Source organism: Nipponia nippon, unplaced genomic scaffold (genome assembly GCF_047370975.1).
Source record: "Nipponia nippon isolate SJK-2023a ecotype South Korea unplaced genomic scaffold, ASM4737097v1 scaffold_27, whole genome shotgun sequence".
Classification (NCBI taxonomy): Eukaryota; Metazoa; Chordata; class Aves; order Pelecaniformes; family Threskiornithidae; genus Nipponia; species Nipponia nippon.
In genome coordinates, this window is record NW_028262344.1 from 4,562,587 (window position 1) to 4,584,815 (window position 22,229).

At 54.0% G+C, this 22,229-nt stretch overlaps 1 protein-coding gene and 1 long non-coding RNA gene across 2 annotated transcripts; both read left to right on the plus strand.

Moving 5' to 3' along the window:
* The first annotated feature begins 434 nt into the window (after positions 1 to 434).
* PPIA (peptidylprolyl isomerase A) lies at positions 435 to 2,613 on the plus strand. Its single transcript, XM_087763169.1, has 5 exons — positions 435 to 593; positions 1,565 to 1,595; positions 1,703 to 1,791; positions 1,986 to 2,158; positions 2,297 to 2,613. The coding sequence occupies exons 1-5, from the start codon at positions 525 to 527 to the stop codon at positions 2,430 to 2,432; spliced, it is 498 nt and encodes a 165-aa protein (XP_087619295.1). The 5' UTR covers positions 435 to 524; the 3' UTR covers positions 2,433 to 2,613.
* Positions 2,614 to 8,568: 5,955 nt separating this feature from the next.
* On the plus strand, positions 8,569 to 13,488 carry LOC148055052 (uncharacterized). The gene is made up of 4 exons (XR_015705981.1): positions 8,569 to 9,030; positions 9,763 to 10,094; positions 11,282 to 11,584; positions 13,191 to 13,488. It is a non-coding gene; the product is annotated as an uncharacterized LOC148055052 (long non-coding RNA).
* The last annotated feature ends 8,741 nt before the right edge of the window (positions 13,489 to 22,229 follow it).

The following is a 22,229-nucleotide window of genomic DNA, read 5'->3' on the forward strand; positions in this document are numbered from 1 at the left end:
GGCGGGGGCGGCCTCGCCCGGGGACGGGGACGGGGACGGTCTCTGCGGCTTCCCCAAGGCGGGAGCGGGGCCCGGCCGCCCCGCAGGGCGCCGCACGTGGAGGCCGCCGCCGCCGCCGGCCCCGCACGCCCCGTGCCGCAGGGCTGCTGCGGGCCCCCGGCCCTGCCGCACACCGCCCGCACCGGCCCCGGCCCCGGCCCCGCTCCCGCTCCCGCACCGCCGGCCCCCCCGCCGGCACCGCGCATGCGCGCCCCGCCCTGCCCAGCCGCCGGGCCCGCGCGCCCCCCGCTCCCGCCCCCGCCTTTTTTTTTTTTTCCTTCCCCCCATTTCAAACGCGGCGCCGCCGATTGGCCGCCCGCCGCGCCACTCCGCCACCACGCCAGCGGCCGTTGGCCGGCGCTGCGGGGGGGGCGGGCCCTCCCCGGCCCTATATAAGGGGCGGCGGGGAGGCGCTCTCCTTCTGCTGCGCCGCGCCCGCCGCACCGAGTCGCTCTCGCCGCAGCCGCCCCGCTTCGCGCCCCGCCATGGCCAACCCCGTCGTCTTCTTCGATATCGCCGCCAACGGCGAGCCCCTGGGCCGCGTCACCTTCGAGGTGGGGGAGGGGGGCTGGGGGGGGGGTCAGCGGCGCCGCCATTTCGCCGGTGGGGCCGTTGCGGGGGGCGCTACGGCTGCGCGGGGGGGCGGCGGGGGCCCGCGCCGCCTCCACGTGGCCGCGGTTCCCGCGCTCGGGGGGGGGGGGGGAGCGGGGCCCGGCAGCGGCGGGGGGGGGGAAACAAAGGAGCGGCGCAGCCCCGGTCCCGCCGCGGGCCGAGCGGGGCGGGGGATGCGGCTGGGCCCGCCGGGGAAGCGGCGGCGCGGTGCCAGCCCGGGGCGTGCCGCCGCCCTGCCGCAACGCCTGCCCGGCAGCCCCGGCCCCGCCGCACCTACCGGCCCCCGAGGCCCCCGGCTCTCCCGGGGCTGCGCTGCCTCGCCGGGAGGCTCCGCTCCGCCCCCAGCGGGGGCCGCGGCGCGGCGGCTTCCCCTGCTGCGGGATCGGGGCCGCGGCCGCCCGCCCGCGCCGCCATTTTGTCCCCGTCCCCCCGGAGCGGAGCGGCCCCCGGCGCAGCCCGGCGAGCCGCGCCCCGCCGCCCCCGCCTCGGGGGATGCTCCGGGGGCCGGGGGGGCGAGCGGCGGCCACCCGACCGCCGCCGGATTCTCACGGCGACGGCGAAGCATTTCTCGCCCCGCCGGGCGCGCAGCCCGCGGGGGGTGAGGCATCCCCGGTACGGCCGAGCCCAAACGGGGCTTTAATTTAATCCCAGCCGGCGGAACGAATGCGCATCTGCCCCGCTGGGGCGGCGTGCGGCGTGTTTAAAGCCGCTTGGATGCCGCGGGTGTTAGTTCAGCGTTTCCGGATGCCTCCGGATGAAAGCCCGAGGTGGGGAGCGCTCTGCAGCCGCCGGCCTGGCCGGGATCCGCCTCCCGCGGGGGTCCCTGGGCCGCGAGCAGCGGAGGGGAGCGGGGTCCCCGGGCGGCGGCCGCTCTTCGCCCCAGCCTGACTAACGGCCTCTCCTCTCTTTGCAGCTCTTTGCAGACAAGGTCCCCAAGACAGCAGGTTGGTAAAGGTGGCGCTGGCCGCGCCGCGGCTGCACCGAACCCTGACGCTCTCCCTAGCTCTGGACAAAACGAGCCGTTCACGGTGGTTTTCCTCTTCCTTTGCAGAAAACTTCCGTGCTCTGAGCACCGGCGAGAAGGGATTTGGCTACAAGGGGTCCTGCTTCCACAGAATCATTCCTGGGTTCATGTGCCAGGTGCGTGGCGCTCGGGCCGCAGCAGGGAGGTGGGCGGGTGAGGAGATCTGGTGCTCACGTGGGTGTTGGAGTTGGGTGCTGGTAGATCTGGGGTGGGAAGGCGGCTCTGCCTCCTGCCTGCGGCCTCTGCAGGGCCGCTGCGCCTGCTTCGAGAGTCTTCTGTGCCCGTGACCTGAAATGCCGCTTCTTCGCAGGGTGGTGACTTCACGCGCCACAACGGCACTGGCGGCAAATCGATCTATGGGGAGAAGTTCCCTGATGAGAACTTCATCCTGAAGCACACGGGCCCAGGCATCCTGTCCATGGCCAACGCCGGCCCCAACACGAACGGCTCCCAGTTCTTCATCTGCACTGCCAAGACCGAGTGGTGAGTCGGGGGCTGCCGGAGGGCGAGCCCGGGGGTCCCTGGTGCCCGCCCCGGCAGGGAGGTGACACGCCAGGCCTGGTGCCGAGGTCCCTGTGTGGGGATGCCAGGCGCCAGCCATGACCAGTGCTTCTCCCGCAGGTTGGATGGCAAGCACGTTGTCTTTGGCCGCGTCAAGGAGGGGATGAACGTGGTGGAGGCCATGGAGCGCTGTGGCTCCAAAGATGGCAAAACAAGCAAGAAGATCACCATTACCGACTGCGGGCAGCTCTCGTAAACCCTCCTCTTAACAACTGACCATTCCTTCGGCAGCCTGGGCACCACGCCCCGCTGCAGCTCACCCTGTCCCACCCTGCTCCTGACCTACTGCTGCGTTTCTACTGGGTCTCAGCCCCGTGTGCGCGGTCCAGCCGGGCCGCAGTTACCTTATGAGTCTAAATAAAACGAGTTAAACCATAGCGGCCCCTTTCTCTGCCCCTTACTGGAGCGGGTGGTGTGTGGGGCTGGAAGGAAGGGGTGCTGGGGGGCAGGAGGACCCCTGTGGTGTGGCTACACCAGGTCCTCAGTAGGGTCCAGAGTGAACAGGTGCAGGCAGCTGGTCCTGGCACAGCGCTGATTGCCAGGGGCCTCAGTGCTGCAAATGGGAGAAGGGGTGGGGGGAGTGGTGGGGTGTCCCTTCCTGCCCACTGCTGTGGCCCCTCCACCCCGGCAGCTGCGGGGCTGCAAGGCCCTTTGCCTCGGGCATGGGAGGATCCCAGTGCTTCCAGTTTGAGGGTGCCTGGGTGGGGGTAGACTCCAGTACTCTGTGGGTCCAGCAAGGTGGGCAGCGCTGCTGCCTGCAGCCCCTGCCTGCAACTGGAGCTGCACCCCTCTGCCTGCACCCAGAGCTGCAGCATCCCATACCCCCTTCACGCCGTGTGGTGGCATCTGTTTTGGAGCTGGGCTCTGGTGAGAGTGTTGGGACCCGGCAGGAGGCCGGGCGGGCACAGAGCCCCCGCGGTTGTGGGGCTGTGGATGGGGCTCCAAGGATCGTTGAGGACCAGCAACAGCTTTCGATGTGGGAGCCTGAGGGTGGGTGTGCGATTTGTACCTGGGCTCTTCATAAAACCACAGAACGCTTTGGGATGGAAGGGACCTTTCAAGCCCACCCAGTCCATCCCCCCTGCCATGGGCAGGGACATCTCCAACCAGATCAGGTTGCTCGCAGCCCCGTCCAGCCTGGCCTCGAATGTTTCCAGGGATGGGGCATCTCCCACCGCTCTGGGCAACCCCTGCCAGTGTCTCACTGCCCTCATTGTAAAAAATTTCTTCCTTATATCCAGTCTGAATCTCCCCTCTGTAAAGCCATCACCCCTTGTCCTATTGCTACAGGCCCTGCTAAAATTCTGTCCCCATCTTTCTTACAAGCCCCCTTTAAGTACTGGAAGGCTGCAATCAGGTCTCCCCGCAGCCTTCTCTTCTCCAGGCTGAACCCCCCCAGCTCTCAGCCTGTCCCCACAGCAGAGCTGTTCCAGCCTCTGATCATCTTTGTGGCCTCCCCTGGCCCCGCTCCAACAGCCCCATCTCCTTCCCGTGCTGAGGACCCCCGAGCTGGAGGCAGGGCTCCAGGGGGGTCTCCCCACAGCGGAGCAGAGGGGCAGAATCCCCCCCCTCGCCCCGCTGCCCACGCTGCGGGGGATGCAGCCCAGGAGACGCTTGGCTTGCTGGGCTGCCAGCGCACATTGCCGGCTCGTGGCCAGCTTTTCACCCCCCAGCACCCCCAAGTCCTTCTCCGCAGGGCTGCGGCCGAGCAGCCGTCAGCTGTTGGCAAGCTGGCAGAGCATCGTGAGAAGGTAGGTCGGCAGAAGGTAGGTCGGCACCCAGCGATGGAGGGAATGTGCCCGTCAGTGCCTATGCAACCAGTTAACCCTCGGTCGTCAGGAAGGTGCGCAATGAACACCAACCACAGAGTGATTTTTGAGGTGTAGAATTGTTTGAGCGGGCGACCGCTTCCAGGCGCAACGTTTGCTTTGTATTTCTAGTTTTCTAGGTGCCATGGGCGATGCTGGCCGCGACATCTGGCATTAGACCGGGAGCGAGCGGAATGCTGTGGTGCTTCTGAGGAGGGCGTCATTGCGGAAGAGGTCAGTGTTGACTGGTGTGACGCTGACTGACGGCACTCCACGTTTGCAGACGATGAAGAGGATCTGGGTGATTGCAGTGACATCCTAGGTAGCCAATGTGGTCCTTTTAAAAGATGGTTTCTGACCCCCAGCCCTCTGAAAGGCAAGTTGAGGGGCCGACGCTATCTTTGTGAGGGTGGGCGGTCGGGTGGGGGAGGCGCCAGTGGGGTGGGCAGGGGTTTTAAAATCAGCGTAGCGGAGAAGGCGGTTTGAGATCGGGCATGTTTGGGCAGCGAGAGGGCACGGGGTCCTTTCTGTAAAACAGGAGCATCTGCTGGGCAGGGCAGGTCCAGCCTGCGTCTGTGTTACTGTGCAGTCTTTGTAGCCTGTCGTCTGTGTCCCGTACCATACCTCACTCGGGTCTCCATGTCTCCGTTGCTCTCTGTGCCCTCGGGCACATCGGTAGCACTATCGGGGGGCTCGCAAGCCTCGGCTCATTAGCGTAATGCTAACCGAGCGCTTCCTTTCTCACGTTATTAGTCTAACAGATCTGTCTTGCATGTCTCGCGTATTAGAAGCTTACAGATAGTCATCTTTTTGCAGCGGCAATTAAGGCAGCGTCGGCATCGATGCCCAAGAGTGGATTGTTTTCCCGGAGCACTTTTCTGGGACTTCTTTCCCACGTCTTAACGTTCTTAGGTCTTTAAGCCTGGCTTCTCACGCATCCATCGTCCCTGTTACAGACACATCTTGTTATATGTCTTTTTGTCACTGGTGACGGCAGTCGACTTTTCTGGGGCTGCCGTAGATTCTTCCTCGCGGCCCCATCGATCTTCTTGCCTGACGGCATCTCGGGGCCAGGAGTCATTCTTTCTTCTTGCCGGGTGTTTTCTTAGATCTCTGGGTGGCGTCGTTTGTAGCGTTTGTGTGCGGCGTCGGTCTGCGCGTGCCTGTGTCTGGGTCGGAGCTGCTCTGCCTGGGGGCGTAGCGATGGTAGAGTCAGGGAAGATTAGCACTAAGAGTGTACGGTTAATGTAAATATGCCTAGAGTGTTTTGGCCAAGGCCGTACAGCCCGTCTCAGAGCGAGCGGCCAGCGGCAGCAAGCGAGGATGGTAATTTCCATAGCATTTTGCGGGTGCCGAGGGGATGACCGGCGCCGTCTGGGAGAGGCACTCGGGTGCTGCTCATTGAGCAGATGGAATCTCAAAGGTGTTAAGGCTTGTTTATGTAGGGCTTAATGTTCGAGTTGTGTATTTCTTTTAATGGCAGGCTGTACTTGGGCTCTAGGTGGTATTCCTAAATGGGAACAAGACCTCCGGAATGGTTAAGCTATCGCTCTGCAGCCGGGTGACTTGTTCGATAGTATGGTTTGTGCAGATGCAGAGGGACGAGCTGCGCAGGGCAACGGAGGAGAGGTGAGCGGAGCCTCGTAAGAAGGTGGGTCGGTGTGTGGTATTAGGGGGAAGGTGTGACCAGTGGCTGTAGGACTAGCTTATGGTTTGGGTTTTTTGTTTTATTTTGAAGGTGGGAAGCCATGTGGGACATGGGTGCTGGAGCTGACTCGGGCATGGTGAGCAATGACTAGCGGGCTGATGTAGCAGGTGTTTTTCAGGTGTCATATTGTGGGTGTAGCTATAAGCATCCCTTGTTGTTTGGGTTTTACAAGTGGTACATGCACCTCAGCATGGCAACCTGAAAACGGCAGAAGCAGCGCAGGCAACTGGGCAAGGTAAAGGAGCGGGAGATGGGAGTCGGTGCAGGCAGGCTCTGGTTTGGGGCAGGATCTCGGCATGTGTTATTTGCTTTGATTTGTGCAGGTGATGCGTGTAGCGTCAGAGGAGAGAAGCAGCACATGGATGAGCGGTTGTCGACCAAGTCGGCACCTGAGAGCAAAGCACCCTGCGGCAACTCAGCGAAGCTTTTCTCTTCGGTCTTGCAGGCGCTGTGCGGGCTGTCTTTGGAGTCGGATGAGCGTTTGAGGTGAGCTGGCTAGCAGCGAGGAGGCGCCGCGGGACTGGTGATTTCTTACAAGCGCAATGGTCATGGTCATTTTGTGTCTCCTGGTACATTGGCGCCACAAGTAATGGCAGCTGCAGGGGTGCCCCTGAGGTGGGCTTCTGTGACCCCTCGTGCTTCAGTTCCCTTTTGAGCTCATTGCATCCCCGAGATGACGAGCCCCCCTCTTTCTCTGTTCTACCTCTCTGTTTTCTTTTTCTCTCTGTGCTTCTGTCCTGTTCCCTGTCCCTCTTTTTTCATCTTCTGTCTCTGTCCTGCAGCCCATCACTATTTTTGTCTTTCTCCACCTATCTGTCTGTCTTCCTATCCCAATTTTTTAAATTTCTCCCTGCCTGCCCTTTAGCCCTTCACAGCTCCCACGCCCCCACCTCTCTCTGTCTGGCTCCATGTCCCTAGTTTTAAATTCCTCTCTCTCCCCTTCAGCTCATCAAGGTTTTTTTGGCATTTCTCAGTTTATCTCTGTCCACCTCACTGTCCCCTTCTTAAAATCCTCCCTCTCTGCCCTATGGCCCATCGCTATTCTTTGTTTTTCTCCATCTCTCTCAGGCTGATTCCCTGTCACTTCCTCCTCTCTGGCCTGTAGCCCATCGCTATTTTTTCCCCCCCCCTTACCTCTCCCTCTGTGGCTCCCTTTCCCTATTTTTCAGTCCCCCTTCTCTGTCCTGCAGGCGATCGCTGTTGGATTGGGTTTACGTGGCAAGGTTTTGTTAGGTGGGGCAGGGCAGGGGCTGCAGGGGTGGGTTCTGCGAGAAGACACCAGGAGTTGCCCCCATGTCAGGCACAGCCACTTCCAGCTCCAAGATGGATCTGCAGCCGGTCCAAGCTGAGCCCATCGGCAATGCTGGTTGTGCTTCTGGAACGGACATTTAAGAAGGGGTAAAAAATGCTGCGCAGATGCTGTGATAGAGAAAACGTGAGTGTGAAACAGCCCTGCAGACACTAAGGTCGGTGAAGAAGGAGGGGGAGGAGGTGCTCCAGGCACCGGAGCAGAGATTCCCCTGCAGGCTGGGGTGAAGGCCATGGTGAGGCAGGTCGTTTTTTAGATTTGTTCTTCTCTCTTATTATCCTGCTCTTGATTTTGACTGACAATAAATGGAATTAATTTCCCCAAGCTGAGTCTGTTTTGCCTGTGACAGTAATTGGTGAGTGACCTCTCTGTCCTTTTCTCGACCTACAAGTTTTTTTGTTGTATTTTGTCCCCCTGTCTTGTTGAGGAGGGGGAGCCACAGAGTGGCTTGGTGAGCACCCGGTGGCCAGCCGAGGTCAACCCACCCCAGTTGCCTTCTGTCAGGCTCCCTGTCCCTATTTTTCAATTCTTGCCTATGTTTCTTGTACCCCATCGCTTATGAAACTTTCTTTCTACTTCTCCATCCTTAGTTTTTAAATTCTTGCACAGGTTTCTCAAACCCAGTTGCTTTTTAAATTTTCTTGCTACCTTTCCCTCTCTCTGTCTCCCTGACCTAATTTTAATTTCTTGCCGGTGTTTTGTCTACCCTGTCGCTTTTCAGATTTTCTTCCTACTTCTCCCTCTACGCAGCTCTGAACTTATTTTTTAATTCTCATCTATGATTCTTGCATCCTGTTTCTTTTAAAATTGTCTTTCTACATCTCCCTGTATGCCTCTCCCTGTCTCTAATTGATAATTCTTCCCTCTCTGTCCTCTACCCTGTCACTTTTCACACTTTCTACATCTCCCTCTTTCTAGCTCCCTGTCCCTATGTGTTAGTTCTTCCCTATGTTTCTTGTACCCTGTTGCTTTTAGAAAATTTTCTTTCTACATCTACCTCTATCCCGCTGTTTCTACTTTTTTATTTCTTGGCTATGTTTCCTTTCCCCTGTCACTTCAGAATTTTCCCTGTCCCTTGTCTTGTCTGTCTTGTTGTCCTGCTGGTCCCTTCTGCCTCTCTCTCCTGCTCCCTGTCTCTCTTATTTATTCCTCCATCTCTCTGTCCCTGTTCACCCCCGCAGTCTTTCTTCTGCTCTCCTCTCTCTACACAGTTGTCCTGCTCCCTGTCCCTCTCTTGTTCGCAGCATCCCGTTTTCTGTCCCACACCTCTGTGTCCCTCTGTCCTTCTGCCTGCTTTTCTCTTCTCTTTTCTCCCTCTGTCCTGCTGCATTTGGGCACTGAGCCTTGCAGCCAACTCGCCGCCAAGATTTCTTACGTGCATTAATGAATAAACTTTTCCTGCCTCGTCTGTGCCCCTGGATGTGTTTGCAGCCCCTGGGTGCAGAGCCTGTGGCTGTGGAGAGGTGCAGGGGAGGGGGTGATGTGCTGTGGGGCTTTGGCAATGGCCCCTATTGCTGATGGGCTCCAGCTGGGGCAGCCCCAGGTGTGGCCAGTGAGGCTGAGGATGGGGCTGGCCCTGCTGTGTGAAGGGGCTCTAGCTGTAAAGGGGGCTGCCTGGGCATGCCTGCTTGAGAAAGCTGATGAAGGGGAATGGGCTGAGGAGGGAGTCCTGCAGGCAGGTGCCTCCTGCAAGGAACGGCCAGTCTGTGTGGCGAGGAAGGATCCCTCCGAGCCGTCCCCGACAGGGCAGACACCAGCACGCAGTGCTAGGAGCTCAGTGCCTCTGTTGGCTACGTGGGTGAGCCACCAGGTATTGAGGAAGCCTTGCGGAGGAGGAGCATGGAGGTGCCCGCTGCATGCTGCTGAATGGGCGAGGGTCCGGCGTGCAGCACTGCAGAGGAGGAAGGGGCAGAGGCAGAGAGAGAAGCGTCGAGGCGGTGAAGGTCTCCTGCCGGCACCAGGAGCTGTGGTGAGTCACGCGTCCTCTCCTCTGTATCCTGGCCCATCTCTGCCACCCTTCTCCAGATGTCTGCCTGCCTCCCTTCCTCCGTCTGCCTCTCTGCCCACCTACCTGCATGGCTCCCCAAAACTTGTTATTCTTCTGCCAACTCTGGAGAATACGCCGTTGCATTTTAAATTTTTTCTATGTGTCTCTCTAGCCAGCTCCCTCTCCCTGTTTTTCAGTTTTTCTGCACTGCCTTGTGGCCTATTACTTTTAAATTTTCATTTCTATATCTCCTCCTATCCAGCTCCCTGACCCTATGTTTTTTTAATATCTCCCTCTGCTCTGTACCCCATTGCTTTTCAAACTTTCTTTCTGTGCCTCCCTCTATTTGGCTCCATTCTCCTATTATTTACTTCTCACTCTTTCCTTTACCCCGTTGGTTTAAAAATTTTCTTTATACCTATGTGTCTCTCTTGCCAGCTCCCTGGCCTTATTTTTTAATTCTCACCTGTGTGAATTGTTCCCCATCACTTTTTGAATTTTCTTTCTATTTGTCCCTCTATCTTCCACCCTGTCCCTATTTTAAAGATCTTTCTGGTGTTTCCTGTACCGTGCCACTTGCTAATTTCTATCTATCCCCCCATCCATCTCCCTGTCGTTATTTCTTAATGTTTTCCTATCTCTCCTGTACCCTGTTGCTTTTTATGTTTTATTTCTACACCTCCCACTACGTGGCTCGCTGTCCCTATTTTTCAGTTCCTCCCTGTAGCTGGGGAAGGGTCTGCCCAGGCATGCCTGCCTGAGGGAGCTGATGAAGGGGAACTGTCCGAGGAGGGAATCCAAGGGGGTCTCGCAGGCAGCTGCCTGCAGCAAGGAACGGCCAGTGCCTGCAGCGAGGAAGCATCCCTCCGAGCTGTCCCTGACAGAGCAGACACCAGCACGCGGCGCTGGGAGCTCGGCGGCTCCATCGGCTGCACCGGAGAGCCGCCGGGAAGCCTTGCAATGGAGAAGCATTGAGGCACCTGCTGCCGAGGCAGAGGGAAAACCATTGGGGCGACCGAGGTCTCCTGCCACTGGCAGGAGCTGCAGTGAGTTGCGTGTTTGGTTTCATTTCTTTCGCTGTCTCTCCCTGTTTGGCTCCCTGCCAGGATTTTTTAATTCCTCCCTATCTGTCTTGTAGCCTGTTGCTGGTTTTGCTTTCTCTGTGTCTCTCTGTCCGGCTCCCTGTCTTTACTTATTTTTGAAAGATTCCTCCTTCTCTACCTTGTGTGCATCACTCTTAAAATTTTCGTTCCCTGACGTCCCTCTGTAGATTGCTCCCGATCCCGTATTTTTTTAAATGCCTCCCTCTCTCCTTTTTCCCAGTCCTTGGTCCCTACTTTTCCATTTCTCCCTCTCGGCCCTGGAGCACAATGCTAGTACTTGTCTTTCCTCATCGCTCCCTGTCCCCGTTTGGCAATTCCTCCCTCTCTGCCCCGTACGTGTCACTGTTTTTCCATTCTCTGTCCCACTCCCTCTCCCGAGTCTTTCATCGCTCCCTCTCTGCCCTCTACCTTGTTGGAGTTGGTCTTTTTGGTCACCTTTCTCCATCGCACCATGTCCGGCTCCCTCTCCGTTCCTTCTTGATATTCCTCCCTCTCTGTCTTGGCACCCACAGCAGTTTCTCCTTTCTCCGTCTCTCTCTGGCTGGCTCCTGCCCCTGGTTTTCACTTTCTTCTTTCTCCATCTCTCTGTCTGGCTCTGGATGCCAATTTTTTAATTCCTCCTTCTCTTCCCTGTAGCCTGTCTTTCTCCCCACCTCTAGCTTCCCCTCCCTATGCTTTAATGCCTCCCTCTCCGCCCTGTAGCGTGTAGCTATGTGGTTTGTTTTGTGTTGTTTCTCCCCTCCTGCCCCTTCCCTCCATAGTTCACTCTCCCAGCTCCTTGTCCCAGTTGTTTTATTCCTCCCTCTCTGCCCTGTTCTTGTTGCCTTTTTGTCTTCCTCCACCTCTCTCGGTCCGGCTTCCTGCCCTTATTCTTATTTCATCCCTCTCTGTTGTGCTGCCTGTCCCAGGTTTTTCCTGCATCTCCATCGTGCTCCCTGTCCTTCTTTCTTGGTCTCTGTCCTGCTCCCTCTCCTTCTCCTTCTCCCTCTCTTCCTCTTTCCTTGCTGCTTCTTTCCCCACCTCTGTCGGGCTCCCTTGTCCCCGTCCTTCCCTCGCTCTCCCGCTCCCTGCCTCGTGCTTTCTCACTACACCCCCTGACCAGCTGGCTGCCACTTTTCCCTCTCTTCTAGTGTCCCACGCCCTGCTCCTCATTTAGGTGGCCTCCATGTCTGCCCAGCAGCCCATGGCTCCAGGAGCCAGCCGACCGACTGTCCCTTCCCCACCGAACTGAGGAGCGTGGCTCTGGGAACAACTCCCAAATTGCCCGGGGACCAGAGGGAGCATTGGGGGTCCCGAGCACCGGAGCACGCTCGCTCCTGGGACTTGTGCCGTGCCTGACCAAATCAACAGTCGCCTTCTCCTTTCTCCTGCACGCCTGCGGCTGTGCTCCCTTTGCACCGGGCAAGGGGCTGTGGCGGGGCCCAGGGCAGGAGGTGAGTGATGCACTGGGGGGTCGGGCGAGGGCCCCCTGCTCCTGCTGGGCTCCAGCTGGGGGCCGGGGCTGCAGAAGGCCCAGGTGCGGGCAGTGAGGCTGCTGGGGCTGCCCCTCCCTTGAGAAGGGGCTGCTGCTGCCGGCGGAGGGGCTGCTGCTGCCGGCGGAGGGGCTGCTGCTGCCGGCGGAGGGGCTGCTGCTGCCGGCGGAGGGGCTGCTGCTGCCGGCGGAGGGGCTGCTGCTGCCGGCGGAGGGGCTGCTGCTGCCGGCGGAGGGGCTGCTGCTGCCGGCGGAGGGGCTGCTGCTGCCGGCGGAGGGGCTGCTGCTGCCGGCGGAGGGGCTGCTGCTGCCGGCGGAGGGGCTGCTGCTGCCGGCGGAGGGGCTGCTGCTGCCGGCGGAGGGGCTGCTGCTGCCGGCGGAGGGGCTGCTGCTGCCGGCGGAGGGGCTGCTGCTGCCGGCGGAGGGGCTGCTGCTGCCGGCGGAGGGGCTGCTGCTGCCCTGCCCCGGGTGGCTGCGGAGGGGCCGGTGTGAGGCAGGGGAAAAGCGCAGCAGTCGCCGGGCTGCGGCTGCACCGCGGGAGAAGGTGAGCAGGGGCCGGGCTATGGGCCGGCGGGTCCCGGGGAAAGCCCCGAGGAGGGCGGCGGGGCCGGCGGGGTCCGTGCGGGAAGCACGGAGCGGCGGGGGTCCCCTGCCGTGCCAGAGCCGGCAGCGGGACGGGGGGACGGTGTCCCCGCGGGGTGGGAACGCGGGGAGGGGAGGGCTGCCTCTCGCGGCATGCCGGGAGCTGTAGTCCTGGGGCACGGGGGCTGCCGGTCGGCCATGTTGGTCCCGCAGAGCATGATGGGAGCTGTAGTCCTGGGGCATGGGACTTCCGGTAGGCCGTGTTTGTTCCGCAGAGCATGCTGGGAGCTGTAGTCTTGCAGCACTCGGCTGCCGGGCGGCCATGCTGCGTTTGCCAGTGCACGCTGGGAGGTGTAGTTTTTACAGCCGTAGCTGCCGGGCAGCCGCATTGCTCCAGGGCGCGTGCGGCGAGGTGTAGTCCTTGCTGCTGCCGCAGCAAGTGTAGTTTTTCTGACGGATTCGTGTGGTTTTCTGTGGGCTTCCAGCTGCGGCCACACCCCATAAGTGGTGCAGCTGCACCTCGAGAGCATGTGCGCGGCGACGCGCTGCCCGCTGTCCCGACAACGGTGCCGCAGGTGAGGCGCCGCACGTGCGCGGAGGTGCCGCTGTGGTGCGTGTTGCCGTCTGCCGGTAACGGCAATGCGATACGGTGGTGCCTGCAGGGTGATGCCGCCGCACTCCTTGCTGCCTCCCGGTGAGGAAGCGGCAGTGCTGGCCCACGGGCGCGCTGTCGGTGGGCGCTCGGCGCGCAAAACGTGGAACTGCAGCGCCGCCCTGAAGCCTGTCCCATAGCCCCACATCACCCCCAAGCCCTGTTGTGAAGACCACAAGCTGGCCCTCGAATGGGCTGGATTCTCCCTTAACGCGGGTGCCGTTACCAGCAGTGCGGGGAAGGAGCAGTGTCTCCAGAAGCCCCTGCAGAAGGAAGGGCTTAGGCCAGGGGTGATCTACGGTAATAACGGTCGCCGCTTCTTTCCCTGTGCTAGAGGCCATGCTGAGGACGCGGTTGTCCATTCCTCCCGTGGGGATGCTGCTGACAGCACCTGCCTCAGGCTTGCGTGGGTTGTCTCTGCCTGACCTCACTCTCCTCGCGGCGAGGGGACGGAAAGGGACAGGCGGAGCGATTACTGGCTGCGGACAGGAGCTGCCGCGGCTGAAGCTGGAGAGGCCGGAGAAAGGTAAAGAAGAGGAGACTGAAGGCCGTCTGGCCGACAGCTGCCTCCCGCGCACGCAAGCACGAGCCTGCCTCTCCGGGTGGGGAGGGATCTCTCTTCGTAGTCCATAACAGGCCAGACTGTTACCAGAAAGTGGCAAAATAATTCACTCTCTAAAACTTAATTTTGGCGTTTTAGAAAGCAGGCATTCTTTATTGCGGTGCTGGGCAGCACTGGGGATCATTCCACCATGAGGGCTCCGACAGCTTGATAAACCTTCAGTAATTACATACTATGAAATCATAAACATTCATAGGATTTCTGAGAATTTGTTTACATAAACATGAGATTTCCTGGAACTTATTAACATATGCAAATGTCTGATCTGCATGTCCAGTCGTCTTCTGTGGTGTCTTCAGATGAAGGCTCGTAGTCGTCTTCACTGTGTTCGCTGACTGACCTTTACTTCTGCACAAACTCGGTTCTGGGATCACGTATACGATGTCCTTCAAGGTCGGTTTGTTCTGGTCTAATGGTCATCTTGCACCTTTCTTACTTTATGGCTTCACACATCTGCTCTCCCAAGGCCTAGCTGTCTAAAGCTTCTTATCTTACAACTGTCCTAACTAATCACAAAGATTTACTTTTGTTTGGTTACATCTGTTGTGCAATGATTCTAACAACAACTTGAATTGATAGTTTCTTATTTATATTTGCAGGTATCAATCCCTCCTTTTCTTTTGAGGGCTTGTAGTTTATATGCTGCAGTCCTCACTGTACAAACTTATTATATCTTGTACACCAGTTACAACGTCGGATCATTATGCAGGCAAGAATACAAACTATGATAATAATCACTAATAAAAATAATCTCTTCAGCCATAACCAATTAGGTAACCAAGAAGTGGGAGCATTCCAAATCTCTTCAAACCCAAAAGAGGTATTTTCTTTAGTTACTTCATGTAAGGTTATTGTTTGGCCATGTATGATTTTTAAATCTTCGGATATCCTACTTTCATCAATGTGTGTACAGCACCTTGAATTTACTATCGCACATGTTCCTCCATGGGAAGCCAACATCATGTAGTAGTTTCTTCTTGTAAAGCTTTTATAGCATTGGATGTGGCATTCCCGATTTTCTTGATGACTCCTTCTATGTTTACTGTTGCTTTTTCCAATTCACTGACTCCTAATGCTGGGATTAACCATCTTACAAATGAGTGAAAGGCAGTAGACCGAGTAATCAATGGATTATCCGTTGCTCTTTTTTTGTTTTCCAATTGGGGATTTAATCCTCCCATTCCATGGAGATGTGTTATTACTTTAATGTCTGGGACACCACCCCTAACGTACAAGAACCTGTCCACCAGGGAGGCAGTACTTTAAGGGCTTGGTCTCTGCACAGCTAATACCATCCCAGTCCTTTGGGCACTTCCCAAAATTTTAAACTTTTGGGCTGTCCCAAAGGCTATTCCAAGTGGTATCGAAAGGAATTGGTAGCCCAATTAGTGTTACAGCAGACCAAGTACTGTGCTTTGGGAATCTAGCACAAATCCAACATTTGCTTGCATTAATAGCTGAAGCCACTTCTGCTACTAATGGCACAGGAACATTCTCGTGCCATGGACCTTCCTAGTTTTGGCCCAAACACTTCTGAACTTATCAGTAACACAGAAACTGAAGTTGTCATTTGAAAACGCGCTTCAGAGGAGCTGCCTCCTCGGAAGTCCATGGTTTAGGAGCCTTTTTGACTCTTGAGTAATGAATCCAGGGCCCTTTCTTATCGAGTTTCATGGCTGTGTATGTTGTCAGTAAAACCTGAAATGGTCTTTTCCACTTTTCTTGCAGGGGTTCTCTGGTCCACGACTTCAGGTATACCCAATGTCTGGGCTGGAACGGGTGTACTGGGGAATCGAGATTCAGAGATTTATTTACAATCATGTTCTTTTTCATTTCTTGTATCACTGTCCCTAGGGTATTAGATACTTTCATAAATCTGTTTCACCACAGATGTTTAATTCTTCTGGTAATTTAGGAATCTGGTACGGTCTCCCATACAACAGCTCATAAGGGCTTAACTGATGTTTTCCTTTAGGCTGAACTCTAATTTCCAGTAGCGCAAGTGGAAGTGCTTGTATCCAAGTCATTGAGGTTTCTTGGCAAATTTTACTCAATTGCAGTTTTAAGGGCCGATTCATGCGCTCTACCCGTCCACTGGATTGTGGGCGATAGGGGGCATGCAGCTCCCATGTTATTTGTGATACTCTGCTTGTCAGACAATGTCTGCAGCAAAACGTGGCCCCCTATCAGAGGAAATCCCTAAAGGAACACCAAGTCGGGGTATTATTTCTTTAAATAAGATTTTGACAACTTCCCTGGCCTTGTTGGTGTGACATGGGAAGGCTTCAGGCCATCCTGTAAAAGTATCCACCAATACGAACAGATAGCTTAACCCTCCTTTTCTTGGCAGTTCAGTGAAATCTATCTGCCAGCGCTCTCCTGGAGCATCTCCTGGTTTTGTGGATCCAAACTGAATTCTGTTCTGGGTCTTTGGATTATTTCTAAGGCACGTTTCGCATGTTTCAACTACGGACCTTATAATTTCTACCGTATTATGACTCACCACTGACTTTTGCAGATGTTTCAGTAAGTTCTCGGTTCCCCAATGAACACTATTATGTTCTTTCTTTACTATCTCATGCATCAAAATTGGGGTTAGAATTACCTGCCCCGTAGGAGTAACAGCCCATCCATTTTTCTGTATTTCAGCTCTTAATGTTTCAATTAAGTTTCTGTCCTGACTGTCATAGTTAGGAGAGTCTCCTAATTCTGTTTTCTTTTCAGGGATTATTGCCAATATTCCTTTACCCTTTTCTGCAGCCTTACGAGCGGTCAAATCGGCCAATTGATTGCCTCTTTCTTGTGGGGTGCGGCTGGTTTGGTGAGCTTTGCAGTGCATAACAGCCACTTCTTTTCATTTCTGTACACTTTCGAGTAACTTTAGAACCTGCTCCGCATGTTTAATTCTGGTCTCTTGAGATGACGATAGTCCCCTTTCTTTCCAAATCGCTCCGTGTGTGTGTAATGCTCCAACACATATTTGGAATCGGTCCATACATTCACTCACTTTCCTTCACTCAATTCTAAAGCTCTTGTTAGTGCAATCAGTTCTGCTTTTTGGGCTGACATTTTTGATTGCAGAGCTTCTGCTTCTACAACCGTATCCACTGTGGTCGCGGCATATCCCCACATCCAGATCTCTTGTTTCACAAAGCTGCTCCCGTCCGAATATAGCTCCCAGTCTGGGTTTTCCAGAGGGGTGTCTTTCAGGTCAGGTCGGCTGGAATACAGCTCCTCGATAGTCTGTAAACAATTGTGTGGGTTCTTCTTCCAGTTGTCGAGATGACAGGAAAACTGCTGGGTTTACTACTGCTGTTGATTTTAAAACAGCATCATCTTGTTCAAGAAGTGCTACCTGGTACTTCAACATCGGGCTCGGAGACAACCAGTGCCCACCTCTTTGGTCCAGGACAGCGAGTACCACGTGTGGTACAGACCCAGTCATTTTCTGTCCCAGTGTCAGTTTCCGGGCTTCTTGGATTAACAGCCCAGCAGCGGCGACAGCCCTCGGACCACCTGGCCGTCCTTTGCTGGTATGGCCCCATTGCTTGCAGAAATAGGCCACCGCGCGTCTGTTGCCTCCCGGCATCTGAGAGCGCTCCCAGAGCCGTAGCTTGTCGCTCGTGAACGAACAATTCAAAAGTTTTAGTTGGATCAGGGAGTCCTAAAGCTGGTGCCTTCATCAGAGTTCTTTTTATTCGTTTGAAAGCATTTCTGGTGCTGCTGTCCCATTCCAAACATCCAGGCGGTGAAGTTTTCAGTAGCTCATACAAAGGTTTCACAATGAGTCCATAGCCTGCAATCCACAGCCTGCACCACCCCACTGTTCCCGGGAAGGCCCGCAGCTCCCGTGCATTCTGGGGCTCGGGACGCTGGCAGACGGCTTCCTTTCCTTCTGTGCTCAGTCTTCGTCCTTTCAAAAGCTCAAATCCCAGATACCTGACAGATCCTTGAATGACTTGTGCCTCTTCTTTTGAAACTCGGTAACCATTCATTCCCAGAAAATTCAAAAGATCAATATTAATTGTCAGCACTCTTCCTGGGTTACAGCTGCAACTAGAATATCATCGACATACTGCAACACAGTCCCTGTCTTTATCCTCTTTTCCAGGTTTCCAGTTCTTTGGCTAATTGATTTCCAAATATTGTAGGACCATTTTTGAATCTCTGTGGCAACACTGTCCAAGTGTACTGTGATTTACGACCAGTTTCTGGATTTTCCCACTCAAAGGCAAATATATTTTAACTTTCTTGCTCGAGAGGTATGCAGAAAAAGGCATCTTTCAAATCTATAACTGTGAACTATTCTAGGTTTTCATTTATTGTTGTCAGTAAAGTGTATGGGTTTGCAGCTACTGGATGAATATCGTGAACAATTTGATTAATAGCTCTTAAATCTTGTACCAATCAATAACTTTTCCCATCTGCTTTTTTTACTGGCAAGATGGGGGCGTTGTATTCTGATTCACATTCCCTCAGCAGACCGTATTCTATAAATTTCTCAATAATTGGCATTAACCCGATTCTAGCTTCTAGTTTCAAAGGGTATTGCTTTTGCCTTACTGGCTTTGCTCCTGCTTTGAGCTCCGTTTTTACCGGTTCAGCGTTCCTACCTTTACCAGGGACTTCTCCAGCCCGTATGAGGGGCATCACTGCATTTTTCCACTTCTGCTGGGATGCCGGTTCCTGAAGTTTTATCTTCCTGCAATAGGAACGCAGTTGCTTGTACAAGTTTAGATTCAGGAATTAATACATCGACCTCCCCGTCTTTAAATCGTATTTCTGCTTCCAATTTTTCTAACAAATCTCGCCCTAGCAAACGTTTCGGAGCCCCTGGTAAATACAGGAATTGATGTGTTACCCATTGTTTTCCAATTTTGAATGTTAAAGGCTTGAAGAATGGCCTAGTTTCAGTGTTACCAGTCACACCAACAACTTTGATTCTCTTATTACAAAGTTCAAAACCTTTTCCATTCAAAACCGACTAAGCTGCTCCAGTGTCTACCAGGAATTCTGCTTCAGTTGGATCTTCCCCCAGCTGTATTTTAACCAGAGGCTCTGCTGGGGAAGACTCCTCCGTCCCCTTCATTCCTCAGTGTTAACTGCAGTTGTTGTTGTCAACATGGAATCGGCTCCGTCTGTTCCCTGTCGGGAGGGGCAGTTCACTTTCCAGTGTCCCTCCTTTTTTACAATAAGCGCCTCTAACTCGTCCTCTTCCTCCGACTCCATTCCTACCTCCTTGAAATCCTCCTCTACTTACTTGCAATCCTTCTAAAGCTGCTATCAACTGAGCATCATATTTTTCTTTCACCTGATCCCTGTTTCTGAAAGCTATCCATGCGACTTCCAACAATTTCCCTAAGTCCCTGACATCTGTGCCCTGCAACTTTTGTAATTTCCTCTGAATGCCATCTGTTGACTGTCCTATAAAGAGGGACACTGACTGATTTTTCCCTTCTTCCGATTCCAGGTCCATAGTGGTATATCTTTGTGCAGTTTCTTTTAGTCTATCTAAAAATTCAGTCGGTGACTCCTCCTTATTCCGCTTAATCTGATACAACTTCCACCAATTCACCGCTTTAGGAACAACATTCCTAATTCCAAACAAAACCAGCTCCTGGTATCGTTTTATTAATTTCCGTTCTGTCATTAGGATCCCAGTCTGGATCTGTAGGAGGTAAATGTTGCTCCCACCGACCCTGCAATTGTCCTGTAGCAATTTGTCCCTCTGTTTTGAGTTCTTGCCTTCTAAAGATGATTTCTCTTTCTGCGCTATCAAACAATACCGACAGAAGAGCATCGATAGCCTTCCAGTCAGGGTCTGTAGTTCTGATCATTGTGTCAAAGGCTTTAGCCACCTTCTCAGGTTTATCGCTATAATTGCCCGCTGCCTGCTTCCAATCATTTAAATCAGCAATCGAAAAGGGCCCCCTCACAGTCAGGGGTCCTTCGTTCCCAACAGCCGTCCCAACAGCGCTCGCGGCGCTGCTCCTGCCGACCACGCGTCCTCCCAGCCACCGGCGTCGCTCCTCTCTCTCTGCTCTCAGTCGCCCGCTTCAGGGGGCTCAGGTTTGTCATTCTGCGATCTCTGTCTCGGCCCGGGAGCAACCAACGCTTCTGGGTCATCCTCTGGCTCATCCTGAACTCATTGTAAACACCTCTGTCCAATACCACCAGCAGAACACCACCTTTTCAAACCTTTCCCTTTTCCATTGCTCTTACTCTCTCTTTCCAATGCTAGCACCAAAGGATCTGAGGCAGCCAAATTTATCCCGCAGTTCTGCTGCCATGCAGGGTGTGAAGGTAAAGTGAAAAACATATCCGCATGCAGGACTTCATCCCACTTTCCTTCCCGTCCTAAAAATAACGGGCAATTGCAACAAAAAGTATAACGGGCAATTGCAACAAAAAGTATAACGGGCAATTGCAACAAAAAGTATAACGGGCAATTGCAACAAAAAGTATAACGGGCAATTGCAACAAAAAGTATAACGGGCAATTGCAACAAAAAGTATAACGGGCAATTGCAACAAAAAGTATAACGGGCAATTGCAACAAAAAGTATAACGGGCAATTGCAACAAAAAGTATAACGGGCAATTGCAACAAAAAGTATAACGGGCAATTGCAACAAAAAGTATAACGGGCAATTGCAACAAAAAGTATAACGGGCAATTGCAACAAAAAGTATAACGGGCAATTGCAACAAAAAGTATAACGGGCAATTGCAACAAAAAGTATAACGGGCAATTGCAACAAAAAGTATAACGGGCAATTGCAACAAAAAGTATAACAGCAATTAAAAGTTCCACTAACTGGCCACTTTCCTCCATCCCCCAGGTTATACACTGGCCACCACCGATTACAACGTTTGGTTAGATCAGCTTGCTTTGCAGCTCCTCCCGCGGTCCTGCTGTTTGCTCCCAATTGTGTAAAATGCACCCGAGAGGAGATTTCTCTAAGGTCGTTTCCCCTTTAGAAGTTGCAGTTCCCATTTGAAAAACAAGACACAAAACAATTTAAACCAAGCTTTTCACACCACCACCACACAATTACAAACGCTTAGGGCCACAAACACACAAAAGCACCCAGTTACAGCCGAGACCCTATTCAGCATTCAAATTTGCAGATCAGACAAACTCCCCAGCCTCGGTTTCTGGAAGGAGACCTATCCTTCAGTTTGGATCCAAGGGGGTTTTCCCTTTGCCCCAGGGATTCAGCCCAACCCTGTGCAGCTTTCGCTAGGACTGACGGGCAGGCAACAGAAAACAACGCTGAAAGAATGCCTTTACCTTATTGCCGGTCCTGGCTCAGAGCTCTTCGGTCCGGGGATCGGAGGTTCTCCCTGAGAATCCCTCGGTGCCAGAGGGAGGTCCCACAGTCCCTCGGATCCGTCGATGTTCAAGAGCAGGGTCCCACCTGGGGTGCCAAAATCTGTTACCGGAAAGCGGCGAAATAATTCACTCTCTAAAACTTAATTTTGGCGTTTTAGAAAGCGGGTATTCTTTATCGTGGTGCTGGACAGCACTGGGGATCATTCCACCATGAGGGCTACAACAGCTTGATAAACCTTCAGTAATTACATACTATGAAATCATACACATTCATAGGATTTCCGAGAATTTGTTTACATAAACATGAGATTTTCTGGAACTTATTAACCTATGTAAATGTCCAATCCGCATGTGTACTTGTCCTCCATAGTGGTCTTCAGGTGATCTTTGGGGTCTTCAGATGAAAGCTCGTAGTCGTCTTCACTGTGTTCGCTGACTGACCTTTACTTCTGCGCAAACTCAGTTCTGGGATCACGTATATGATGTCCTTCAAGGTCAGTTTGTTCTCATCTGATGGTCATTTTGCACCTTTCTTACTTTATGGTTTCACACATCTGCTCTCCCAAGGCCTAGCTGTCTGAAGGGGATTACTCAGGAGCTTCTTATCTTACAAGTGTCCTAACTATTCACAAAGGTTTACCTTTGTTTGGTTACATCTGTTGTACAATGATTCTAACAACTTGAATTGATAGCTTCTATCTATATTTGCAGGTATCAAGACCACCAACATCCACCGCAGGGCTGGTACATGTAAACCACAGCGCGGTAGAGCTGCGTAGCGCATGAGAGACAGAGGTTACGTGCCTAGGAAGCCTTGACTCGTAAGAGCTGAAAGACACCCACATTTCCTCTTAGGTAGAGGACAGCCAAACGACCGGAGTTACAGAAGAGGAAGGGAGGAGAGAAGGAGAAAGAAGCATCTGAACTGGTCAATTCTGCCAGCAGTGCTGAGAGCGAGAGCTGCGGTGAGTGCCAGGCCCTCCCTGCCGCTCCGCTGGCCCCCTCTCTTTTGCACGCTGCTGTGATCCGTAGCGGTCTGCGAGTACAAGGTACGTCCGCGATGCGTGTCCGCGTTTTTCCTAAGGCGCTTGTAGCATGGACTTCAAAGTTAACGTCAAGAATGCGCCAGCTCTCCTTCCTTCTGTAGTTTTTCTAGGAACTATTTTAACGCAGATCCTAAAAGGAAAAGAAGGTCTGCGCTGGAGCGTGTTCTGCCTGTGCAAAGCCGACTTCCCTCCGTTTATTTTGCCTTCCTGAAAGCGCAATCTTCTGTTTCTGTGTGCTTACTAGGAAATGATATCGGGAAAATAGTTGCGTCCTAAAAGAGGAAAGACGCCGTTTGTAAGAGTTCAGGCGTTCAGATGAAACAGGCTTTGTTTTCGTCATAGAAGCTGTGTGCTTTTTCAGTCAATAAGTTT

What these genes read in the sequence shown, in the direction of transcription:
- PPIA (XM_087763169.1), top strand. Translation starts at nt 525, where the DNA reads ATGGCCAACCCCGTCGTCTTCTTCGATATCGCCGCCAACGGCGAGCCC. An exon ending in CAAGGTCCCCAAGACAGCAG is followed by an intron (nt 1,596 to 1,702) that starts GTTGGTAAAGGT and finishes CTTCCTTTGCAG; the next exon opens with AAAACTTCCGTGCTCTGAGC. An exon ending in TTCCTGGGTTCATGTGCCAG is followed by an intron (nt 1,792 to 1,985) that starts GTGCGTGGCGCT and finishes GCTTCTTCGCAG; the next exon opens with GGTGGTGACTTCACGCGCCA.